This window comes from Rhinolophus hipposideros (assembly GCF_964194185.1).
Source record: "Rhinolophus hipposideros genome assembly, chromosome: 16".
In the NCBI taxonomy this organism is placed as follows: domain Eukaryota; kingdom Metazoa; phylum Chordata; class Mammalia; order Chiroptera; family Rhinolophidae; genus Rhinolophus; species Rhinolophus hipposideros.
This window is the reverse complement of record NC_138062.1, coordinates 50475951-50499537: the sequence shown is the minus strand read 5'-3', so window position 1 is coordinate 50499537 and position 23587 is coordinate 50475951. Positions and strand designations below refer to the sequence as shown.

The window sequence follows — 23587 nt, the reverse complement described above, 5'->3', positions numbered from 1 at the left end:
CAATCTCAGGGCCACATTTGGACAGGTGTAGCTGCTATGCCCATTTTCTAGATGAAGAAACTGAGGCCAAGGGGCTTCACCAAGGTCACCCAGCGGGAACAACCAGCATTGCAGTTCAAAGCTTTGGGCCTCACCCAAAGGGAATGGAGAACTGGGGGTGGGGTGCAGTGACATGAACTTCTGGGGGACTTGAGAGGCACAGGTGGCCATACCTTCCTCCCCTGCCCCTGCTCCCCGAGTCAGACTGTGGAAGTCAAAAGACCTATTTATTGAATGCCTCCAAGTGACACATCTTCACTCTGGGGCCCCACAGTACCTGCTGCAGTGACCCTCGGCCGGCGGGGAGTGTGTCACTGTGTATGGAGCTGGGCCCAACCACGTGGCCACTATTCTGTCCTCCTCTGTAGTCTGACTCTTGGCCAAGGTGTTGAGAAGGGGCCAGCTGCAGCCACAGGACGGATGATCCATGTACTGTGGGTGTCCATGGGCTCCGCTGAGGTGGGCTGGGCAGGTTCGAAGGGGAGACTATCCCCAAGGGAGTACCTTCCAACTCTCGGCTCGATGACGGAGTCCCAGGCTGGGTAGGTGGGGGCTGTGTGGGACTCAGGCCGGGCCCTGGGTGGGCACTGAGGCTGAACGGGCCTCAGGCCGGGCCCTGGCAGGATGCCTCCCACGGCCAGCTCTGCTGGCCTGCTGCTGCAGCGTGTGTTCCACCTGCTCCTTGAAGCGCCGGTTCTTCTGCTTGATCCTGGCCAGCTCAGCCTTGCGCTTGGCCTCCAGGTCAGGGTCCTGGCTCGGGGAGGAAGGGCAAGTGGCTGAGCTGGTCATCCCCCACCCCTTGGGTGCCTTGCCCCCTGACCCGCCTGCCAACCTAGCCCTCACCTTCCCCTCCAGGATCAGCTGCTTCCGCTTGTTGATTTCCTTCTTTTCATCAAAGTTGGTTGCCTCCAGTTTCTGGGGGTGGGGAGGAGGAAGAGGCCATCATGGGGGTGCCCATCTTGAAGGGAGCACCCTGGGCCCCAAGGACCTGCTCCCTGATACTCACAATCTCGCATTCCCTCCGCACCATGTTGACCTGTGTGAGAATCTGCAGCACCTGAGCCTCCTCCACTGAGAATTCCTCCAGCTTCTTCTCTGTGGGGACAGTGGGGGCCCAGGGTGGGGGCAGGGCAGGGCCGACACGATAGGGAAAGGCATTCCAGCTACATAGTGAGTTCCCGATGTGGTGGGTCATATCAGATAAAGGGCAGGTGGGCAAGATCTGGGTTTGTGTTTTTTTTTAATTTATTGGGGTGACAATTGTTAGTAAAATGACATAGATTTCAGGTGTACAATTCTGTATTACATCATCTATAAATCCCGTTGTGTGTTCACCACCCAGTCAGTGCTCCTTCCATCACCAGGATCTGGGATTTCTGAACTAAGGAAGGTAGAGACTGCTCTTTTTTTGTGGTTACCCAGTATGAATTGAACTGGGAGTTTTGGTGTTTTTTTGGATACAGTGTCCTTTCAAGTCAAGGTGTTTCTGAATTTTAGGACAGTCAGGATGGTGACTGGAGATGCCCAGTGGTTCTTGGTCTTGGAGACACATTAAACCACCTCAGCGGGGTTTTAAACAGGCCCAGGCCTTGTACTTGGGGCCTCTGACCCATCCACAGGGACTACCCACATAGCTTGGTCTCAGAAACTAAAGTCCCTGCCCACTGGATGTGGCTTTTGGCTGCTGACGGCCATTACGGGGAGCGTCAGGGTTAATCACTTCTCGGGAGGTTGCATGAGGAAGGTGCAGTTTAAGTCTGCTCATGGGAAACAGCGGGCTGGTGTCCCTCCCTTGCCCCACCCCCTCACTCACTGATCTGCTCCTCAATGGCGTGTACCAGGTGGATGTCATACTGTGTCACCAGGGTGATGGCCTGTCCTTGCCGCCCTGTGAGGAGGCACCACAGTTACCTTGTGTGCGGGGGTCAGGATAGGGGAGCAACAGGCAGATTAGGGCTCCTCTCAACTGAGGGGAGCAGAGTGTGGTGGGTAGGTGGGCACAGGTAATGGAGGCCCAGGGTCTCAGGGCCGTGTAATGGGTGGGTCTGTCTCAGGGGAGCTGTAGGACGCCATGGAGAGGCAGCTCTCCAGTGAACGTGGTCAATTTCCCTTTTTGGCTGGCTGCCAAGGAGCCCAGGCTGAGATAAGTCAGCAATAAGCCCTGCCAGGCCTCAGCCCCCATCTCTGCATCCTAGTTTCTCTGTTCCCCATTTCTGTAACCGTGACTAGTGCTGGACCACTAGTCTGATGAGGCCTGTGACGCTCAGAGCAGCCCCACACAGGCATCATGTTCTCATTACCCATCCTTTGACAAAAGCAGTGAGGCCCAGAGAGCTCGTGTGACCTGCCTGAGGCCACAGGGCAGGAGAGAAGGCCCAGGGCCCCAGGCCCCAGAAATCACGTCTCTCCACTCTAGGCATGAGAAAAATCTCACAAATGCTGTGCCCCTCCCTGAGAGGGCTTGGGAGCAGAGAGATGGATGCCTCGTTGGCCCCTGGCCGGGGTCACGATGAGGCACTGAACCTGGACACCAAACCCCCAGGGCAACATCACATCCACCAGGGCTCATGCACTGGGGTGAGGCAACAGGGAGTTGTGAGGACTGGGGCAGTGTGTGCTGTGTCCCTAGGAAACAGCATGTAGTCAGACAGAGAAGCCAAAGTACTCTGACCTTTGCTTTTGAAAGGACAATTCCCCAAGCTGCAAACACCGCCTCTAACGCCTCTCGCCCACGTCCTACCAGCTCATGACTTTGGCTCCTCCTAGTATGGGTAGGCTGGAGGGATGGGTCCCCAAAGGCCACCCCGCCGTCTGCTCACCTGCACGGGCTGTCCGGCCGACTCGGTGGATGTAAATCTTTGGGAGCCCGGGGGTGTTATGGTTGATGACCACCTGCACAGTAGGAATGTCCAGGCCCCTGGAGGCAGAGACTGGTCAGCACCACTGTCCACATGGGCAAACCAAGGCCAGAACTCATCCAAGGTCACTTAGCAGTGAAGCTGGGGCTTGCCCAAGGCCAGCCTCCCCCTCTGGACCCTCTGTGGGGCGTCACCGAGCCAGCATAGGGGAGGGAGCACCCTGGGCTGCTCACCTGGAAGCTACATCTGTTGCAATCAGGATCCGGTAGATGCTAGACTTGAACTTGGCGAGGGCAGCAAACCGTTCTTTCTATGCCAGGTTGGGGAGAGAATCGGGGGGCTGAGGGTCAGGCAGCATTTTGGCAAATGTTTTGAGCACTTACTGTATGAGGCCTGGGCACAAGGCAGAGGCCAGGATGGTCCTGCCTTCACAGGACTCCCACAGTCCAGTAAGGAGAGGACTGTGAGAAAGGCAGACCAGGACAGAGAGGGGCGGCGGGAAGGGTGCTCCAGACAGAGGGAGGAGCCTGGGAGGAGCCTGGGCAAGTGTGGCAGGCGGAGGTCTCCTCACCTGCTTCATCATGGAATGCAGAGCCACAGTGGGGAAGCTGAACTTCCGCAGCATCATGCACAGGATCTGGCAGGTCCTGGCAGGAAGGACACACTGTCAGTCCCCCCAGCACCAGGCTCCTGGAAAAGCACTCCTGCCCCGCCCCTGCCCGGGACCCCTTGCAGGTGGCCCTGCACAGCTGGGAAAGAACAAGCAGAGGTGCAGGGTGTCCTGTCCACTGCCATCCTCTCTCTGACTCCTCCCCTGGCCTAAGCAAACAGGAGTCAGCCCTACATCCAGGGCCCCTCTGTAGTGGTAGCCAATACATTCTTGGGGGGCAGTGCCCATCTACTGGTTCATGCTAGAACAGTCTGCAGCTTCTTGAAATCTCCCTCAATGCTTCATAGGACTCTCAAGTCCCCTGGGGCTATGGGGAGGACAACCTCAGGTGGGGGTGCCACTGCACTGGGCCTCAGTGACAACCCTAGACAACTGTGGATAGGCTGTTCCAAGGGTAGTGACAGCTCAAGGCCACAGGCCCTTCGGGTTAAGGGCGGGTCTGAGGACCCCGAAATCCTGGTGCCACCTTTAGGAGGGGTAACCTTGGGGAGCCGCTGGATCTGAGCATTCTTGAGCGAATCCTCCAAAACCTCTGGTCTGAGCACAGGCCCTGGAGTGCTGAGTGCCTCCCACCCGTGACCTCAGGCCACATCTTAGGCTTCTGTGAAGGATTATGGGGGAGCCCCCCCTCACTCGGGGGACAAATGCGGGGGGCCCACCCTCACTCACTTGCACGTGTTAGTGAAGATGATGATGGACCAGTCCTCGTGCTCATCCTGGAAGTTCTGGATCAGGTGGACCAGGTAGGCGTCCTTGACCTTCTCAGGTACCAGCAAGTAGCGCTGGTCCAGCTGTTCTACCGTGCGTACTCTGGGGACGGGCAGGCCTGTTTCCCCTTCTGATGAATTTGGTTAATACCCCGCCCCCCCCCACGGGCAATAACTTCCACTGGGTGTGACACCCCCCCACCCCCCGCCACCTGCCTTCCCCCACCAAAGGTGGCTGTAGACTCACGGGGCCTGAGCCTCCCAGAAGAAGGGCTGGTTGGTGGCCAGGCCCTGCAGCTCCTTGAGCGTGTCAGTAAGAGTGGCACTGAAGAGCAGTGTCTGCCTATGGGCCGGCACGGCTGCCAGGATGGCCTCCAGATCCGCTGTAAAGTCCGTGCAGCCCTGCTCCAACAGGCGGTCGGCCTCATCCATCACCTGCAGCACCGGCAGCAAGGGGATGGGGAGGAGGGCGCTGTGCAAGGCTGGTCTGCTTCCCCCGTGGGCCTCCTTCCCAGCCTTGGCTGTGGGCCTGGGAGCACTCTCCCTCAGTGTTTTGGAGGTCCTGCTCCCTCACCTGTCTCACCTCCAATGCCACCTCCCCAGAGACGCCCTGCTCCCAACCACTCTCGCTAGTACAGGTCACCTCTTATGGGTCTCTGACCAGTCCCTGTTATGTTCCTAACATGCTACTAGACAGCCTGTGGGACATATGTTCCCCAAATGGATGAATCAGTGGCCAGGCCAATTTACCAGGAAGCGGATCTTCTTGATACTGAAGGTGTTAGAACTGCGGAGGTGGTCAGCCAGGCGCCCCGGTGTGGCGATGACCACGTGTGGTTTCCGGGAGAGCTCCAGGGCCTGGGCCACCATGTCTGCAGGTAGAGGGCAAGAGGTGGGGCTGGGCGGGTGGTCTGAGGCTGCGGGGACCCCACACTCAGAGCCTCCCTGGGGCCCCCGTACCCATGCCGCCAACGATGATGCAGTCCTTCAGGCCCAGAGGCTTCCCCAGGACCCGGAACTGCTCTGCGATCTGGTAGGCCAGCTCCCTGTGGGTGTGAAGGAGCCGGGCTGGATCAGATGGGTTCTGTGCCTGCCTCACATTTCCACCTCCACCCCCGCGGCCTCCTGACTCGCCAGCTCCCGTTCACACACCCTCCACAGCTCCCGGTCCCCTTTAGACAAAAGCTCTGACACTGAGCATTGGAGGGCTGTGTGGGCTCTGCTCCCTCACCAGACTGGGTCCCAGAACAGCCCATGGCCCCACCCCCACCAGTCCCACCCACACTGGCTTCTCCTCCTCCCATGTACTCAGCAATGGCCTTGACACCAGTTACCAAAGCCTGAAATCCGAGCATTAGGGCCCCCTTCCCTGAGGCCAGTCAGTATCCAAGTCCTCCTTGGCCCATGTCCCCACTTCCCAACCTCCTGTCTTACCCTCTCCTGCTCACACTCCCTCAGAATCAATTCTAACCTGGCATTCAAGGCCCTTCTCAAGCTGGCTCTAACATGCCCAGCCCCAGTACCCTTTCTGTTCTCTGCCGCTCACACCTCTGCATGAATGCACCAACAGCCCTCTGCCTAGATTACCTTTCCCCAAACTTGTCCCTTTGCGAGACACTTTTCATCCTTTAAGCACCCATGACTGAAGCGTTCCTTGACCACACCTGTTCCCAGACCACAGCCTTATAGCATGCCATTAGAGAGGACTTATGTCAATCACCGAGTCTATCCACCCAGGATCAGAAGACATGCCTAGTTTTTGAGCTACAAGACTATTAACAGCTCCTGTATGGCCTCTTGCCCTGAGTCAAGCCCTGTGCTCAGCATTTTCACATGCTATCTTGTTTAATTCTGTAACACACCTAAGAGGAGGCATGATTTCTGTCCCCATTTTGCACACAGGGAAAGTGCAGCTCAGAGAGGTAAAGGCACTTGCCCGAGATAACACAGCTGGTTAACTCACCCAGGAGGCCTGTGCGGGGGGGGGGGGGGGGGGCTCACCTGGTGGGTGTCAGGACGAGGCAGAAGATGCCATAGGGATCCTCAGACAGCTTCTGTAAGATGGGCAGCACAAATGCTGCCGTCTTGCCACTGCCGGTCTTGGCACAACCCAGACAGTCCCGACCTGGGCAGAGGGCAAGCGACATCAACCCAGTTTAGGTGTATACAGATGTTCCATTGAGCACAGTTTACAACAGCTAACATTTAATGAGCAGTTAACTGTGTGCCGGGTACTCCCATTCCGGGCATACTAACAACTTTCCATTATGGGCAACTGATAAATTCTAGGAGGAAGAGGCCATTATCATTTCCATTTAACAGAAGGTGAAACTGAGACTCAGAGATTTGCCCGGGAACATAGCTGATGACTAGCAGGCTGGACTAGAGCCCACATCCATCTGACCCAAGATGCTACTAACCACCACTTAATTTTGACAACCCCTGCCCCCAGCATGAACTTGGGGGAATGCGGAGTGCCTTCCCCCAATCTGCATCTTATGCTCCCTGTGGATTCTTTCACCTTTGTTTAATCCCTCCACTTGCCACATCCTAGGCTTTGTGAGGACATCTCTGCAATGGCAACACTGGGTTGGGCCAGCTGAGTGAGAACAGAAGTCACGGGACCAGAGTCCTGGATCTACCAGTAATCTTGACAACTTCACTTTGCATTTGTAAAATGAAGATAGTAGTACAAACTACTCAACTTTACCAGTATTATCGGTTAGTCATTCACCAACCCCCGCCCCCAGAACTCTTGAGACTATGCGAGTTCAGAGGCTACACAACTTGGCGGGGATACACAGCGAGTCAGTTGAGCAACCTAAACGCTAAAACCGCCTCGTGTGCCTCCACCCGCCAAGTGTGCCTCAACCCAGGCTCCCCGAAACTCCCGAGGCTGCCCCTCGCCTCGCAGGACCAGCGTGGGTTAAAGGGAAGGGAGGCGACAGGAGCGGGCACGCCTCCCGGGGAAGAGACCGGGCCACACTCACCTTCCAGGATGGCGGGGATGCAGCCGAGTTGCACGGGCGTGGGCTGCTTCAAACCTAGCTGCCGACATTGTTCCACGAGCCACGAAGATAGTCCAAGCTCCGCAAACCCAGCCATCCTCGCCGCCGGCCGCAGAACCCGTGTGAGCCGCGCTTCCGGCGCGTGCCGATGACGTCACCAAACCGCTTTCGTCGATTGGACCCGCCTCCAGCGTGGTCTCACCCTCGTTCGCTCTCCTTTCCATTTTCAGCCTCAATGTTTTTCTTACCGTTTCGGTGAATCCCAGTGGCCCGCAGGATCGAATCAAACTACAATTCCCGAAGTGCTCTGCAAGACGCACTTGCGTCTTCCGCCCCTTTACTCCCGTTTCGGAGTCTCCCATTAGCGCATCTCCAGGCCAAGTAAACTACATTTCCCAGTGTGGCCCGCGGTGGCGCCCTGCTTCCGGCCGACGTGTCCCTCAGGAAGAGGAGCGAGTGAGACCACGGTGACATGGCGCCTCCGGCCCCGGGCCCGACCCCTGGCGGCTCAGGGGATGTGGACGAGCTGTTCGACGTGAAGAACGCCTTCTACATCGGCAGCTACCAGCAGTGCATCAACGAGGCGCAGCGGGTGAAGGTGCGGCCGCTTCGGGGTGCGGGACGCTGGGGGCGGAGGACGCTTCCTGATGGCCGCGGGTAGCGCTCTGATTTTGAAAACTCTCTTCCCCTCGCGGCGTACCCCACTCCCCCACTCATATCTTCAGAAGCAGTGAGGAGTTAATCCTTGTGCCGTGACAACACCCGAAGAAGTAGCAGTTTATACTTCTCAGAGTGCTCGCTCTGCGCGCTGGCAGGCATTTGAATAAGAGGCACTTATGCCACCGCTTTGGTAATAATAATGGTTATAATTCTCACTTGTTGAGCGCCCACGTTGTGCCTCTATACCCTCAATTCCCATGAAGTAGGGACTGTTTATCCTCACGTTACAGATGAGAATACCGACGCTCGAGAGAGATGGTTTCCCCGACGTTACCTTGCCCCACTGGCCGGATTGTCTCTCCCCAAACTCGCACATTCCTTCCTTCCTCAGCGAGCGTCTCTGTGAGTCGGCGTATTCGTGCCGGGCTCCAAGCTGTGATAAAATAGACAAAACTCCCAGCTCTCTTGCGGGAATCTCAGCCTTGCCAGGGAGACGGACATTAAACAAGTGTATCAATGAGTAAATAAACAAGAAGTCCGTGGGTGGTGTGCTGGAGCATGGTGGGGATGAGCTTGGCTGTTTGAGAGCTGGAAAGTAAACATGCAGGCAGGGCCCAGCCAGCCAGGAGCTGGTGACTGGAGAGGGGGCAGCAGGAGCCCTTAGCGGGACCTTTGAGGAAGGGACGTGGGTGTTAACTGTCACTTTGAGAATGAACCATTGGAGAATTTTTAAGAGCAGTGAGCATGGCAAGGTGTTTGCCTGCCTTCACCGCCTCGTGTTCCAAAGAGAGTAAATGAGTAAAGAAGTGAGTGAATATGTAATTACAACTTGAACTTGAGCACTGTGTGTGGGCGTGGGGCGATAAAAAGTGCTGAGTTGGAAATTGGGGGGGAGGGGTTGCTGCTTCACATGGGAGTGGTCTGATCAAGCCGTGCCTCTCTGACTCATTTGAACCTGAGACTGAACCTTGAGAAGCATCTCACCCCATAAGTTGCTGCAAAGATGCTGAGACAAGTATGAGCTCAGGGTAGTCAAGGCATAAGAGGCCTGTGTGACAGAAGTGGGGAGATGGTGAAGCGGGGGACTGAGAATGAGGTGGGCAGGGCCTTGGGGGAACAGCAGGGATTAGGAGGCCATCAGAGCACCAAGCAAGGGAGTGACGTGTCTTCATAGAGGCAGCCAGAAGGTTGGGAGGAATTTAGACTCTGAAGTAAAGAAGGCTTGCTCTCCAGGCTTCTGGCCGTCGGAGCATCATTGTATAACGGAGACAACCTCAAACAGATTTCAGGAAGCTGTTAGGATTTGTTGAGATAACATTTGCACGATTGTATTAATTTTTCTGTTGCTGCATTAACAACTTTATCACAAGCAGCTTAAGACAACACAAATTTATTGTCTCACGGTTCCTATAGGTCAGAAGTCCAACATGGTTCTCAGCAGGCTAAAATCAAGGGGTCAGCTGGGCTGTGTCTTTTCTGGAGGTTCTGGGAAACAATCTGCTTCCAAACTCAATTCAGATTTTGGGCTCTCCACCGGGAGCCACGCTTAGCTCCTAGAGGCTTCTCTTCAGTCCTCAACCTCGCATGTGGCCCCCTCATCTCAGAACTAGCCATGGGGTTCCCATACTTGGAGTCTTGAGTTTCCCTTCTGCCTAGTTTCTGTTTCTAAGGCCTTCTGCGATTGGACTTGACCCTCACAGATAACCAGCACATTCTCCCCATTTTAGTGTTCATAACCTTGATCACATCAGCGGGGTCCCTCTTGTGATGTAATCTAAGCTATTTACAGGTCCCAAGGAGTGGCGTGGATCTCTCTGGGGAGCCTCATTTGGCCTGCCACCAGAATTGTATGTGCTTCTTTGCTGGGATAGTATAGGCTGTGAGAAGATTGAGATGGACCTGGGCTCAGATTCCGGCTTTCCTGTGTTCTCTCTGAAACCAGGTCTGAGTCATCATTGTGTCTCTCTGAGTCTCAGTTTCCCCTCCTGTCAAATGGGAACAATGACATCTATCAGTAGGGTCACTGAAATTCAGCATTGTGCTCACGTTCTACCCTTTGTCTTCTGCTATGTGTCTGTTCTGCTTACATCATAGTAATGTATTCTTTGAGTCTTCTCCCATCATGATATGCAGACTACATTGCTGCTGAAAGAACCAGCATGATCTGCGGTACAAAGAGAGTGACTGAAAAACCATACCAGCAGTCACTCTGGCTGGAGGCACACGCCACCCACACTCTTTGGCAACGTGGTAAAGATGTGCTAGCACCAGACCAAGACATCCCTGAGGCGTCCAGAGAATGCGAGCACTGTTCCACCTGATGGGATTTAATTCTGGTCCATAGGGAACCTGAACCTCTGCGGCAGTCTGTACTACCTTGAATGCTGTCGCTGAAAAGATGTCCACCCAGAACTTGTCAATGTGACTTATTTGCAAAAAGGGTCTTTGCAGATGTAATTCCGTGAAGGATCTCTAAATGAGATCAGCCTGGATTTAAGGCCCTAAATCCAATGACTGGTGTCCTTCTAAGAGAAAGACAGAGAGAGGTTTGAGGCAGACAGAGAAGATGGAGGCAGAGGTTAGAATGAAACAGTCATAAACCAAGCAATGCCTGGGGCCACCAGAAGCTGGAAGAGACAAAGAAGTATCCTCCCCTGGAGCCTTTGGAGCCAGTGTGGCCCTGGTGACACCTTAATCACAGACTTTTGGCCTCCAGGACTGTGAGAAAATAAAGTCCTCAGTTTGTGGTTGTTCGTCACAGCCACACCAGCAAATCTAACATAGGCCTTAGGTAGAACACTGGTGTGTCCTAGCGCTATGTCCCCGTCACGTCCCCATTTGTCATACATTTCTCAGGTGCCCACAAGGTGGCAGGCATCACCCAGGTATTGGGGACAAAACAGAAGAAAGCCTCGAGAAGCTAACCGCCTAGTGTGGTCAGGTGACTCTGATGGCCACTTGGACAATAAAGGAAGGGGACACGACCTCTTACCTCGCTCCATCACTGGCCTCCCACACAGTACCCCTTGCTCTCAGGTCTTGGCTGTACCTCTGCTCTGCCTGGGGGCAGGTAGGACCACCCCAGTGCTGGGCGGCATTCATAGGCATGGGCCTCCTGGCATGGCTGGTTTCTGAGCTCCCATGTGATTCTGAGGAGCTGCCAGGACTGAGCACCAGAGTGGTCCCCTGGTGGCGTGCATCGGGGTCCCTGGGGTGTCCCCGATCTGTACATCTGTCCTTAGTCTTATGCCTCCCAGAAGCTCCACTCTCTGGCTGATGGAGAGGGTCCTGAGCAGCAGCTACACAGGCATCTTGGTAACACCTCAGCATTCCTATGGGGTCAGTGGTGGTGCCTGTTTTACAGACGGCAGCTGAGGCTCCGAGTCGCCTCTGGGAACCAGAGTCCCCTTCTGGGCATCCCATTGTACCTTTGCTTTGAAGACCCCAAGAACCAGCGTTTTGTCTATGTTTTTACTGAAGGTGGTGTGGGGGGTCCCCCACATGGATTGTCCTTACCAGTGTCCACCTCTGAGGGTCATTTGAGAGTCACTTATTGAGCAGATGCTATGTTCCCGATCATGACCAGATCCCCAGCCTGGTCACCAAGGCCAGAGGAAACCCCTGGGGCCCTGCGGTGAAGTTGGCCTGAGTTGGGCTGGGGCCAGGAGCCAGGCTTCTTGTCCATGGTCTCCCTTGGCGTGGGAGGAGGACATGCTCACCACCTTTACCCCCACCCCCCTCAGGCTGGGCATTATGACTAGGAATCTTCTCACTTTGGTGGGGGGGCAATCCTGGTGGACCCCCATCTGTAGGACTCCAGATCCTTTGTACCTGTGCCATGGCAGCTGCACAGGCCAACTCTCTGGGCACTTTCCGAGCCCCTGCAGTTTGGAGGCTGTTACAGTGGCTACCCTGAGGTGGCCAGCCCCCCTCCCCACCTCACTGTTTCTCTCCCAGCTCCGCAGGTGTCCTCTCCCAGTGCCCCCATGTCCCCTAGGCCAAGCTGCTCTGTGCCCACCTGTCCCGGACCCCACAGGGTCTTCCAGGAAGTCGGACAGCACCCTGGGGTCCAAAAGCTGTTCTCCCAAGGGAGGGTCCCTCACCTCCCTGCAGCTTTCTGGGCCCTTCCTCACAGTCCCACTGTGAGTGCTGTGTGAGGTCACCTTGTTTCTGCTCCTCGGCTCTGCACTGGCTGGGCTGAGAGGTGCAGACCGTGGACATCTTCCCCAAGTGCAGGGTGGTGCCCGAGGTGTCACCTGGCCCAGGCTGGACACGGACGTCGTGCCCCAGGGCAGCAGAGCTGAGCTCTCCCACAAAAGTCCTCTGAGCTAGGCAAACCTTCGTCTCTTCTGTACGTCATGTTAAAGAATGTTTTGAAAGAAAGCAGGACAGGAATGAGCTGCATGGAAGTATTTGTCAGGAAGTTCTCTTTGCACATCTCCACCTGGGTCCCATCTGTTCTCCAGCATCACCCACCCCCTCGCCCTGGGGCTGGAGCGGTTGTGGCACTTGTGGCGGTGTCCGGTCTCTCACCCTGGATGAACGGGTGATAGTCGGGCCTCTTTTCTGGGGGGATGTTGGGATGGGACGAGGTCAAGTGCCCACTATGCTGTGTGCCCTCAGCGGAGGCCTCTCTCCTGCTGTCCAAGGTCACAGGCAGCTGAGAGCCCGGGCTGGGACTCCACCAGGGAAACTCCGGGCCTCTGAGGGCCTGTCTGGCACAGGGCCCCATGTGTTGTGACCTGCCTCTGTTTCCACAGCCCTCTAGCCCAGAGAGAGACGTGGAAAGGGATGTCTTCTTGTACAGAGCATACCTTGCACAGGTGAGCATGGACCGTGACCACCAACGTCCCTGGGACAGGAGAGTCGAGAACAGAGTCCTGAGTGGGGGAGGCGCATCTGGCAGGCTGAGGGGTCCCTGGGGGTTGTGGGTGCCGGCCCCAGGCATTAGGGCTTCACCAGGGTGATGCTGGAGCCCTGAGAAGACGTGTAAACCTCATGGCAGGGGGCGGGTGGAGCTGACGGCATGCTTTTCTCACCGCAGAGGAAGTACGGAGTGGTGCTGGATGAGATCAAGCCCTCCTCGGCCCCCGAGCTCCAGGCTGTGCGCATGTTCGCCGAGTACCTGGCCAGTGACAGCCAGAGGTGAGGATCGGGGGGCATTGCATCCCTCCTCCCTGCCCCCTCGCCTCCCTGAGCTTCAGTTTCCTCCACCCGCACAGTGCCGGGCAGCAGTGGACCCTGCTGCAGCGGGGTCTAGGGAATCAGAAACAAGGACGTGTGTAGATGCCCTCAGGGGACTTGGAGGGTTTCTCTGAATGGACAGCCCTGGGTGTTGCAGATGGGGCCTCCCCCAGACGCACAGGGCTGGCACCCTCAGCCTGACGGGGCTAATGGCTGTGCTCCCTGCTAATCATCTCCCCAGGAGGAGGGCGAGGTGGGATCAGGTAGTGACGTGTGCGAAGACCTTACCCTGAGGTGTGGGTTCACCCCAGCCTCAGGCTACCAACCAACGAGGGTAATGACTGGGGGCGGGGATGTGGGGACCCAGAAACCCCACACCCTCCTGTGGCCCAGGGAGGGCAGGGTGGGCCTCGCCTGCCCTCGTGAGGGCCGGGGCTGAGCTCTTTAGGATTAACCCGACTGCTTAGCTGCTCAGTGTGCGGGCCTCAGGCGGTGCCTGGTTTACATTTTCAGGGACCATTCCATGCCACAGGGATGCTCGCCCAGTACATGGCCCTCTTGGCTGTGGGTGGGAGCCAGGTGACCCTGCTTCACCTGTGCTTGGAGCCCCCACACAATCCCACTGGCCCCAAGGCTCGCCATAGGGAGCAGTTCTACTCTGCAGCCCCTACTTCATCATAGCGCCAGGAACTCACCACCACCACCTTGGGCTGTCCCTCATGGCACCATGACACTTCTCAGAGGGCCCTTACCCGATCTCCGCCCCTTGGAGCTTTCTAGACCAGGATGTGGTCCTGACCTTGGTGAGTCCCCTCTTCCCTTGAGGGCCATTGTGGCCATGGGTGAAACGGTCTGCTGTGACCCCCACCTCCACTTCTGTGGGGGGCTGCATCCTGTCCCTGCCTCCTGTGATCAGGGGCTTGCTTGTCAGCGGGGGCAGCTGAATAGGGGCCCTCAGAAGACATGTCTGTGTCCTGTCACTCAGAGCCTGTGAATGTGACCTCCCTGGAAATGTAGTCTTTGCAGATGGAAGTAGTTAAGGATCTTGACATCATCCTGGGTATAGGCTGGGCCCTAATCCAGTGACGGTGTCCCTATAAGAGACAGAAGAAGAGATAGAGAAGACAGGCAGAGATTGGAGTGATGTGGACACAGGCCAAACACTGCCACAGCCCCCAGCACCAGGGGAGAGGCCTGTCAGAGCCTCTGGAAGGAGCCGGCCTTGCCCACACCTTGATCTGGGATTCTGGCCTCCAAAATAATTCCTGTTTTGATCCCCTCAGTTCGTGGTGCTTTATGACAGCAGCCCCAGGACACTAAGACAAGTGGCCTCCAGAGGCCATCATTTCTCCTGCTTCACGCTTCACTAACCAGAGTGACAAGCCCCGTTCTCATATGGAAGGGGAAAGAATGCTGGGGCCCTCCAGGAGCGGTGGCTGCTGGGAGCAGTACAGAAAGGAAACCACAGGAAGCATGGGGCACAGGGTCGTGCTCCGGAAAGCAGAGTGACGTGTAGTGCGTCCATCCTGGCAGCACAAACCACTGCCCCTCCAAGACAGCCTGGCACCCAGGCGGTGGAGAAGGTACTGGAGCCCGTGAGGATAACTGCAGTACGTGACAGGTACAACGTACAACACTAACGTCGCAGTGACAACAGCAAGCAGTGTGTCCATACCCTGTGTTCCAGGGACCAAGCCAGCAGCTTCAGGGGCTCCTCCCTAGCACCTGCATGACACATACACATTTGTAGTGACTGTGGACCCTGGACAGCAGCAGTGACTCGGGCTGGGCCCACGCCTCCCTTCTCCCGTCAACTACTCAGCAGCCCTCTGAAACATGGGGTCTCAGCTTTATTTTCCAGCCCAGCAGACCATGGCTTGGGCTCCCTGGGGTTGTGGGGCTGTCCAGCTGATCCTTGGCCAGCCCTGACCACCCCCGCTGCCGGCCCCCAACCCCCAGCCCAGCATAGCGCCCGCCTGCCAGGAGTGGCTGGCACGCTGGGCCCGGACCACAGGCCTCGGGAAGGTAACGGTGTCACCAGTGTGATTCACCTGGGCAGCCTCATGTCCCTGACAGGCCCCTGGCGAGTCAGCCTGTCCCCCTGTGTCAGGGGCAGAGTTGGCCCAATAGTCACCTAGTTCTCTGAGAGCTGAGGTACCTGAGACCTGGGCCATCATTCATGCTGTGTGGTGGGCGTGGCTCCTCTTACCACATCTACCCACCTGCCTAGAGTGCCCAGCCTCAGTTTCCCTGTCTATGTGATGGAAAGAAGTGCCTCATGGGAAGGTGGTGAGACTGGCATGCAGTGGGGCTAGATAGAGACAGCTGGACCTGTTCTGTCCCCTCGCTGCAGCTGCTGTGCACGCCCTTTGTGGGTGTGTCTGCTCCTGCAGGGGCAAAGCCGCTTCCTGATGTGGGCACCTTGTTTTATCTAGCTATGTATTTACTATTAGTTTCAGGTGTGCACAATAATGTACTAGTTAGACATTTACACCCCTCACAAAGTGATAACCCCTCTCCCCCAATCTACTACCCTTCTGACATCGCACACAGCCGTTACATTTCCACTGTCTCTGATTCCTCATGCTGTACTCTGCTCCTTGTGACTATACATATATGAAACTATAGTTGACATTCATTATTATTCAGCTTTAGGTGTACAGCACAATGGTCAGGCATCTACATTATCCCTGAAGCGGTCTCCCTAATAAGACAAGTGTCCCCTGGATACCCTACGAAATCCTTACAACACTACTGATTACATTCCTCAAACTGTCCTTCATATCCCTGAACGCGCCCTGTTTTGCAGGGACACGATGATCGCAGAGCTGGACCGAGAGATGAGCAGGAGCGTGGATGTGACCAATACCACCTTCCTGCTCATGGCCGCGTCCATCTACTTCCACGACCAGAACCCGGACGCTGCCCTGCGCGCCCTGCACCAGGGAGACAGCCTGGAGTGGTGAGCGCCCGTCCTGCTCTGGGGGGACGGCCTGGCTGCTCAGGGCCTCCAGGGCCGTCGTTCTGGGATTGGAGAAGGGGGGGCTGCTTTAAGAGCTCTGCGGAATTGATGCTTGCAGCTCCTATTCTTGGTTTCAGAGACACTACCCCTTTCTGCACAGCTGGGCTGCTGCTCCAAGGGCACACAGTGCCCGGGGCTGAAAACCCTCTGTTTCCAATGGCAGAGCAGAAAGCACCTTTGTCTCTGCCTGTGGTTTCTGTACACCCGCTCTGTGTTGACCCTGGCCTTTCTATGTCCTCCCCAGGCCCCCCAGGCCCTCCCCTGAGGCTGACTCTTGTTAAGGGTGCTCCAGGGTTGGGGTGCTGGAGCCCAGCGCAGCGTGCACTCAGCCCCATCCCCTACCCAGGAGACGACTCTGGGCTGACGCTGCGTCCAGGGCTCTGAGTCCGGGGCTGTGGCCCCAGAGGGCACCGTTGCCCTCCCCCGTGAGCTCTCTGGTGCCTGCCTTCCCCTTATGTTTGTTACGTATCTGTTTACCTCTTACCTCCGTCCAGAAAGGGGTGTGCAATAGGTTAGAAACAGGCGTAGTGCAGAGCTACAAAGGCAGTGAGCTCTGCGAGTGTTTCTCAGGCTTCTGTGAGTGCTGCTCTGGGTGCTGGGTCATGTTCTTGTGGGAAAACTTGGGAACGAACAGCCATATAAGTAATGGGCAGTCACAGCAATCTGGGGCCGAAAGGGAGGCAATGGTTGTGGGAACTGAAGGGTTGATCAGCTGCCCCCACGCAGTGCTGCATCTGGGACTGAATTCGGGAAGGGGAGAGGGCGTGGTGTAGACACAGTGCCCGGCCTTGGGGTGGTCAGGGAGTGCGCCACAGGCCTGGAGTCTTGCCCTCAGGACCCCATAAGAGCGCCTGGCTCACGCATGGACAGTGGTGAGATGTGGGAGCCAGGGCCCCAGGAGGGAGGGGGGCTTGGCCCAGTGAGCAGTGCGTTGGTCTGAGTCCAGCTCTGCTAAGCTGGCGGTCAGCCTCAGTTTCCCCCTCTATCAGGCCGAGCTGGTGGCTTGAGCACTCATAGGAATGCTCTAGGGTGTGGCCTTACGTGGAGTGAGCCCTGATGGGGCGACAGTGGGGACACTGCTGACTGCCTGCTCTGTTCCGTAGCATGGCCATGACGGTGCAGATTCTGCTGAAGCTGGACCGCCTGGACCTTGCCCGGTAAGCCCCTCCCCACCTGGGGCTGCTGGGCTGGGGTCTGTGCGTCAGGTGTCTGAACAGCAACGAGGCCGCGTCAGGACCCATGTCCTCTGGAAGCCAGGCCTCTGCCCTCAAGGGGGCACTCTGCATGGGGACTGTCCCCAAACTATTTCCGAGGCCTAGAACATGGTGGCACGATCATTTCTCCAGTTATTTCATTCCAGTTCATTGGGGTGACACACCCTCCTTACCTGCCATTCCCTGAGGGATGAGGGACAGTGGGTCCATGCCTCTGATGCTGGTGGTGGGGACCGTCCTGCAGGGTTGGGGTGCACTTCATGAGTGTGGTGGTGCTGGCATATCTGAGCCAAGCATGGGAGCGGCTGGGCGAGGGCCCGTGGGCCAGCAGGTGTGTGCGCCTCCTGAGCTAGGAGCGGGTGTGAGGGGGGCTGCAGCGGCCAGGCCACTCGGCTCCCTTCCACCTCTCTCCTCCACCCCCAGGAAGGAGCTGAAGAAAATGCAGGACCAAGATGAGGACGCCACCCTCACCCAGCTGGCCACCGCCTGGGTCAACCTGGCTGTGGTGAGCCCCCGAGCACACGGGCCAGGGGGCAGGAGCAGCAGGGAGCCAAGAGGTGGCCCCCTGCATCTAGCCGCGCTGCTCCCAGCAGGGGAATGCACATGTGGGGTTCTGTGTTGGCACGACTGCCGTTTATTTGGGGCCAGGGGCCCGTCCCTCAGAGGAACTCCTCCAGTCTGGGCCACCCCTGGCGTGTTTCCCACTTCACTCAGCCTCGATCCCATTCTGGGTGTCTCGCAGCCAAGCAGCTTGGCCAGAATATGAGTGGACAAACGGGGGGCTCCAACCAAACTCAGGGTACCTCTGCCCACATTGCGCCCCTGGGATGCATGGAGGAGGCCAGCCTGGCATTGCCCCCCTCCTCCAGAGTCTGACTCTGGGCCTGGCTTGCTCTGTGGGCTCCTGGCACTGGGCGTTGCCACTGTACCCCTGGTGCCTTCCCCCACATCCAGCCCCTCCCCACATGCCTGGGCACCCCCATCCCCCATCTCTAGGCAACAGCTCCTTTGCTGGCTTTTGGCACTTGGCTTCCGTTCTCTGAGTTGCTCTTTTGTGGAAGCCTTTTAAAATGTGCTTCCCATCTGCGTGCGTCTACATTGCCCTCGGGGAATGAGGCCTCACCCAGGCCAGTTTCCAGTGTGTGTCCAGTTTAGTGGGACAAACCCCGATGGCTCTCTCCAGTCGCCTTGCCTCTTCATAAGCACACCTCGGTCTCAGGCTCCCCTACAAGCATGAGTCTGCGTCTTTAGCAGGAGGACAGAACTCAGATCCTGGGTAGGCAGGACAGGGCTGCTGGTCGCAGAGCAGAGGCCACCGCTGATGGGCCATGTGCCCCAGTGGTCTCCACTTGGCCTGGATGCCCATGAGCGAACTCTTCCTTTGGAAGCTTCAGCTTCAAGTATGTAAACGGAGGGCAGGGGGAGCAGGTGTGAGGTGGCTGTGTGTGGTTTCGGCACTGTCCGCAGAGCCCAGGCTGTGTGTGGGTCTCTGCACAGGGGCAGTGTCCGAGGAGCGCCTGCTATGGGCTGGCTCTGCTGGGCTCGTGTCTGCAGAGTTCTGTGAGGGAGCAGGCAGGGGTAGGCCTGGACCACAGGATGACAAAGCAGTGATGTCACAACTGTCCCCACAGGGTGGCGAGAAGCTGCAGGACGCCTACTACATCTTCCAGGAAATGGCCGACAAGTGCTCCTCTACCCTGCTGCTGCTCAATGGGCAGGCGGCCTGCCACATGGCCCAGGGCCGCTGGGAGGCAGCGGAGGGCGTGCTGCAGGAGGCACTGGACAAGGTAGGGCAGACCCAGTCCAAATCTCAGGGCTCCCAGAGGGGATAGCAGGTGGCACAGGCCTGCCACGTAGCCACATCGGGATTGGAATGGCAAATCAGCTAAAAATTGTGATTGCAAAAATCCTGATTCCAGCTTCTCTTGGAAATGGAAGGACCCGGTCAGGCAGGGCCTGAGTTGGCCTGAGCTGAGTGGACACACAGGGCCCAGCCCTTCCTTTCTGCCACCTTGGTTGCCTGGCCCAGGGCCCTCAACATGACTCCCACCCGGGTCTGTTTTGAAAGAGAAACCCACAGTTCACTACGAGGGCGGGGAGAGCAAGCTGCAGACAGGAGGCAGTGCCTGGGTCCTGTCAAGAAGAGGGGGCCCGAGAGCGCTGTCTTCTGGGGCGGCCACAGTTCTGTTCTCCCCACCAACATCTGAGGTCTTTCACTGTATTTGTCTAACGGGAAAAGACATCAAAGTTTTTTCCAGTTTTGGAAAACATGTAATATAATGATAAACGGACAGCAGTAGGAAGCTTTCTCCCTGTTCATCTCTGCGAGAGGCCGTTACCAGAAGGTTGTTTGCAGAGTTGGGACAGACCATACGGGGGTCAGTCGGCGCTCCTATGGGCCGATGTCCTGAGGCCGCACACGCAGAGCTGCCTACCTCACCCTGCCAGAATGCCCTGTGCTGCGGGAGAAGCTGGGTCTCCGCAAAGAAGGGCACCCTGTGGTGGAGCTGGGTCTGGAGGAGGCCAGCGTCCATGCAGCCTCTGAGCCTGCAGCGCCATGCTTCCTGGGGGCTCATCTCTGCCCCAAGTGCCCAGGCAGGGCTCCCCGCAGGTTCCTGCTTTGTAGCTACCAGGAGCTCTGGCTGAGGCAGCAGCTGGTGGGTTCCCAGGGTTCTCTGTGCCTCAGAGCCCAGCGTGGGTGGCTGGAGTGACGTCATCCTTCTGGAGGTTGTAATTTCCCAGCAGCTTCCTGCCAGAGCCTCCTGGGAGCAGGCGGGGTGGGCGGGGTCCCTCCAGCATGAGGGACAGCTGGGCTCTGGCAGCACTGAGGCCGCCCTTGGCTGGGCTTTGTTACTTTGAGATCGGGATAAATAGGCCCCTCCCCAGTTGTGACAGGCAAGGGGGCTCTGTCTCAGCCTGGTCTGCTGATGAAGTAACCAGCTCAGAGGGAAGGCAGCTGGTGTGGGGAGGTGGGAGGGACAGGAGAAAGGGCCCTGAGCTTGCTGGCTTGCAGAGTGGCCAGCAGGGGGGAACATTCAGGGTCTTGGAGCCCTGGCCCTGCCCCACCTCTGAGGGTGTGACTTTGTGCAGGCCCTGTCCCCCCCTCCAGGGTTGTGGTGGGTGGGCAGGCCAATACCTGACACTGCTTGCCTGGTATTCCCCTGTGTTTTTAGGACAGTGGCCACCCAGAGACGCTGATCAACCTCATCGTCCTGTCCCAGCACCTAGGCAAGCCCCCTGAGGTAGGCCCTCCCGCCCCTAGCCAGGTGCAGGAGAATTGTCTGGCCCTCAGGGTCTGGACTTCAGGGTTGGCCTGGGGTCGGGGCACAAACCCACTCCCCATGGGCGGTGCAGTTGCCATTGCTGAGGGGCCCTGGGAAGCTGGCATTACAGGTGTTCCCCCAGGGCACCCCCCAGCCAGGGCCATAGGTCAGCTACCCCCAGGGGTCCTATGGACAAGTGGGCTGAGGTTCAGAGGGTATTCCGGCTGGGACCTCGACTTGTGCCACCTCAGGGTTGGGGGTGGGCGACAGGAGGTAAAAGGAGCCCAGGGGAGTGAGTGATGTGTCACCGTGTCTGAAGTGGGGAAGGGAGGAGGATCCTGGGTACCGCTGCTTTAGGTGACTGGCCCAGGTGGCAGGGGCCTGCCCAGGGCTGCGTGGCGGTCATTCCCTGGCCCTTGCAGAAAGGTCCTCAGGCAGGCCTGGCTGGGGTGGTGCAGGACTGAGAGGACGGCCCTCCCTCCCACTGGCCCCAGAAACAGGCCCACATCCCTAATCTCGTTGAGACAGATGCCCGAGCTCTGTGTGGTCAGGCTGGCCTGGCAGCTGGGGCAAGGCCGAAAGCACAGTCTCTGCCAGGGCCTCAGGTTTCCACCCCCAGGCCTCTGGGTGCCTCAGACTCCTCTCCCTTCCCAAACCCATTCCCCCTGACCTGGCCTTTGCTCCTGACCTCCCTGTCCAGGGAAGCAGAGGTCCAGCCCACTCCCATGAACCCCACGGTGCATCTCCCATCCATGTGCCAAGCTGTGGGCTCTACCTGGCTCTGCCAGGTGCTGTTCCAGGGTGGGGTGATGTCGGGCATATGGGGAGACGAGGACTCCTGCAAGGGAGTCCATTGGGCAGCTCTCGTCCCCCACACTCCTGCCCTGCAGGTCAGAGCCACAGGGGTCCCCCTGTTCAGCTAACTTGGCCTCCCCTCCCCCACAGGTGACAAACCGCTACCTGTCCCAGCTGAAGGATGCCCACAGGTCCCACCCCTTCATTAAGGAGTACCAGGCCAAGGTGAGCCCCAGACCCCCCAGGCTCAGCCAGGGAGGACCCAGAACGTGGGGCCTGGCTCACGTGTCTCCCCTTTCTCTTTTTGTCTCACCACCTTTTGTGTTGAAGGAAAATGAATTTGACAGGCTGGTGCTACAATACGCTCCCAGCGCCTGAGGTGGCCACCGAGCAGTTTCCCCAGTGCGGAGGTGAGGCCCGCTGTGCTGCCTTCCGCGCTGGGCACTGGCCCTTGTCCATGCTCCCTCCCTCTGGCCAGAGGCAGAGGCTGGAAACGCAGCCCCCTCCTGTCAATAAACTTCTCCACTCCAGGTATCCCGCCTCGATCCATGTTTGCTCGAGCCACTTTGAGGGGGGCGTGTGGGAACCAAGGCTGGGATGGGAGGGGCCTGAGCATGGGGCCCTCTATAGAGACCTGCGTCTGCAGCTGCACAGACTTCCCTGCCCCTCAAACAGTCGTCCTGGGCTGCTGAGCTGCAGGAGGCACAGCCATGTCACCCAAGCCCAGTTGGCATCCAGGGAAACTGAGGCAAAGAGAAGTCACAGCTATTAAGAGGGATGCTAGGATTCAAACCCAGGACCCCTACAGGCCAGGTGGTCTGTAGGTGGTGAGGGGGCCAGAAGCTGTCAGGCGTCAGCCCGGCCACGCGAGGAAGGGGTATGCCGTGTCCTCATGGGAGTAAACTTCAGCCCCACACCAGGCCCCAGCTCCTGGCTGCTGCCATGGAGTGTCACTGGCCAAGTCTGAGACCCCCTGTGGTTGGGGCCATGTGTGCTGGAGCACTGCAGTGGCCAAAGCACAGAGCTCCCTGCCTGGAGAAATAAACGCATAGTGAGCACCCTGCAATAAGAGGACAACAGAGAGGGAGGTGGGTAAGCAGATTAGGGGGTCTCTGAGATGAGGTCACACTCAAGCTGTGTCCACCCAAACAACAAGAACTGGCTGCCAGGCCAGGTTCTAGAGGACAAACATCTTAGGCAGCAGAAACAGCCCATGCAAAGGCACTGAGGCCACACTGGGTTCGGTGAGCTGGACAGGGCTTCGTGCCTTTTGTCCTTGGGCCAGTGTCTGAGTCCTTTCCAGGGAGGAGGTAAGACCCCAGGTTCCCCATGCCTAGCCTCATGTGCCTCAGAGGTGCTGCCCAAATCCAGTCTCTCGTTGCCAGGACAGGACACGGGGAGCTCAGCAGGGGAGAGAGGTGCAGAGAAGGCCTCCCCAGGCAGGGGCATCAGTGTGAGGGGATGAGCTCCCCAGTGGGAAGAGGGCCGTGCCCTCTCAGGTGGCAGGGAAGGGGTACCAGCCCTGGGACCTCAGCAGCTCCTCACTAGGCCCCTGGTGCCTGGGAGCCCTGGTCCCCCGCTGCCAGCACCAGGAGCTACTTTCCATTCCTGTGCTGCACCTATCCGTTGGCAGCCTCCTGTCTGGGCCCTGCCAGAATGAAACTCGAGGCTGGGCTGGGCTAGGCTGGTGGGCAGCGGCCCTCTCCCATTACCGATGGGTGCCATGGACACCAGATAGTGATGGGTGGGAGGACAGAGATAGGTGGTTGGGAAGGTGCAGGGCTGCCCCACAGGCCCGGCTGGATCTATGGGGACGTGTCCCGCCATCCCGGGACCCCTGAACCCCTCTGCCTGCCAGGTTGGCCGCAGCATTAGTCATCTGATGGGATGGATGAACCCCTGTCCCCATACACATTCAAAAATATTAGGTTGGTATTTAAAAGTAATTGTGGTTTAAAAGGTTAAAAGTCATTGCAAATAGTAAGAGGTACAGCAGGACAGATGATGACAGGTGCCAAGGAGAATGATGGGCGGGGCCCGGGGTACATTGAGCAGGTGACATTTTAAGTAAAGGTTGACGTTGGAGGAGGAGCCCTGCCAGTACCTGCGGGGGGATAACGGTCTAGGCAGAGGGAACAGCCATTGCAAAATGGCCCTGAGGCAGAAC

At 57.7% G+C, this 23587-nt stretch overlaps 2 protein-coding genes across 3 annotated transcripts; one reads left to right on the top strand and one right to left on the bottom strand.

The window, feature by feature from the left end:
• Positions 1 to 248: 248 nt before the first annotated feature.
• DDX49 (DEAD-box helicase 49) lies at positions 249 to 7422 on the bottom strand. 2 transcript variants are annotated; one of them, XM_081077645.1, is made up of 13 exons: positions 7265 to 7422; positions 6276 to 6399; positions 5235 to 5320; positions 5025 to 5146; positions 4522 to 4709; positions 4237 to 4377; positions 3469 to 3544; positions 3131 to 3207; positions 2859 to 2956; positions 1853 to 1927; positions 1046 to 1134; positions 883 to 954; positions 249 to 789 (listed from the first exon to the last, which is right to left on the bottom strand). In XM_081077645.1, exons 1-13 carry the CDS (start codon positions 7377 to 7379, stop codon positions 604 to 606), a joined length of 1449 nt encoding a protein of 482 aa, XP_080933771.1. In that variant the 5' UTR covers positions 7380 to 7422; the 3' UTR covers positions 249 to 603. The 2 variants fall into 2 exon arrangements, with proteins under 2 accessions (XP_080933771.1, XP_080933770.1); XM_081077644.1 differs by having other exon boundaries at positions 455 to 954; positions 7265 to 7402.
• Positions 7423 to 7510: 88 nt separating this feature from the next.
• On the top strand, positions 7511 to 21964 carry COPE (COPI coat complex subunit epsilon). The gene is made up of 10 exons (XM_081075663.1): positions 7511 to 7880; positions 12703 to 12765; positions 12987 to 13087; positions 15936 to 16088; positions 17252 to 17305; positions 17786 to 17867; positions 18994 to 19149; positions 20536 to 20604; positions 21571 to 21645; positions 21751 to 21964. Exons 1-10 carry the CDS (start codon positions 7755 to 7757, stop codon positions 21796 to 21798), a joined length of 927 nt encoding a protein of 308 aa, XP_080931789.1. The 5' UTR covers positions 7511 to 7754; the 3' UTR covers positions 21799 to 21964.
• The last annotated feature ends 1623 nt before the right edge of the window (positions 21965 to 23587 follow it).

What these genes read in the sequence shown, in the direction of transcription:
- DDX49 (XM_081077644.1), bottom strand. Translation starts at nt 7,379, where the DNA reads ATGGCTGGGTTTGCGGAGCTTGGACTATCTTCGTGGCTCGTGGAACAA. An exon ending in ATCTTCACTAACACGTGCAA is followed by an intron (nt 3,545 to 4,236) that starts GTGAGTGAGGGT and finishes CCTTCCTGCCAG; the next exon opens with GACCTGCCAGATCCTGTGCA. An exon ending in CGCCATTGAGGAGCAGATCA is followed by an intron (nt 1,135 to 1,852) that starts GTGAGTGAGGGG and finishes CTGTCCCCACAG; the next exon opens with AGAAGAAGCTGGAGGAATTC.
- COPE (XM_081075663.1), top strand. Translation starts at nt 7,755, where the DNA reads ATGGCGCCTCCGGCCCCGGGCCCGACCCCTGGCGGCTCAGGGGATGTG. An exon ending in ACAGAGCATACCTTGCACAG is followed by an intron (nt 12,766 to 12,986) that starts GTGAGCATGGAC and finishes TTCTCACCGCAG; the next exon opens with AGGAAGTACGGAGTGGTGCT. An exon ending in GACCGCCTGGACCTTGCCCG is followed by an intron (nt 17,306 to 17,785) that starts GTAAGCCCCTCC and finishes CTCCACCCCCAG; the next exon opens with GAAGGAGCTGAAGAAAATGC.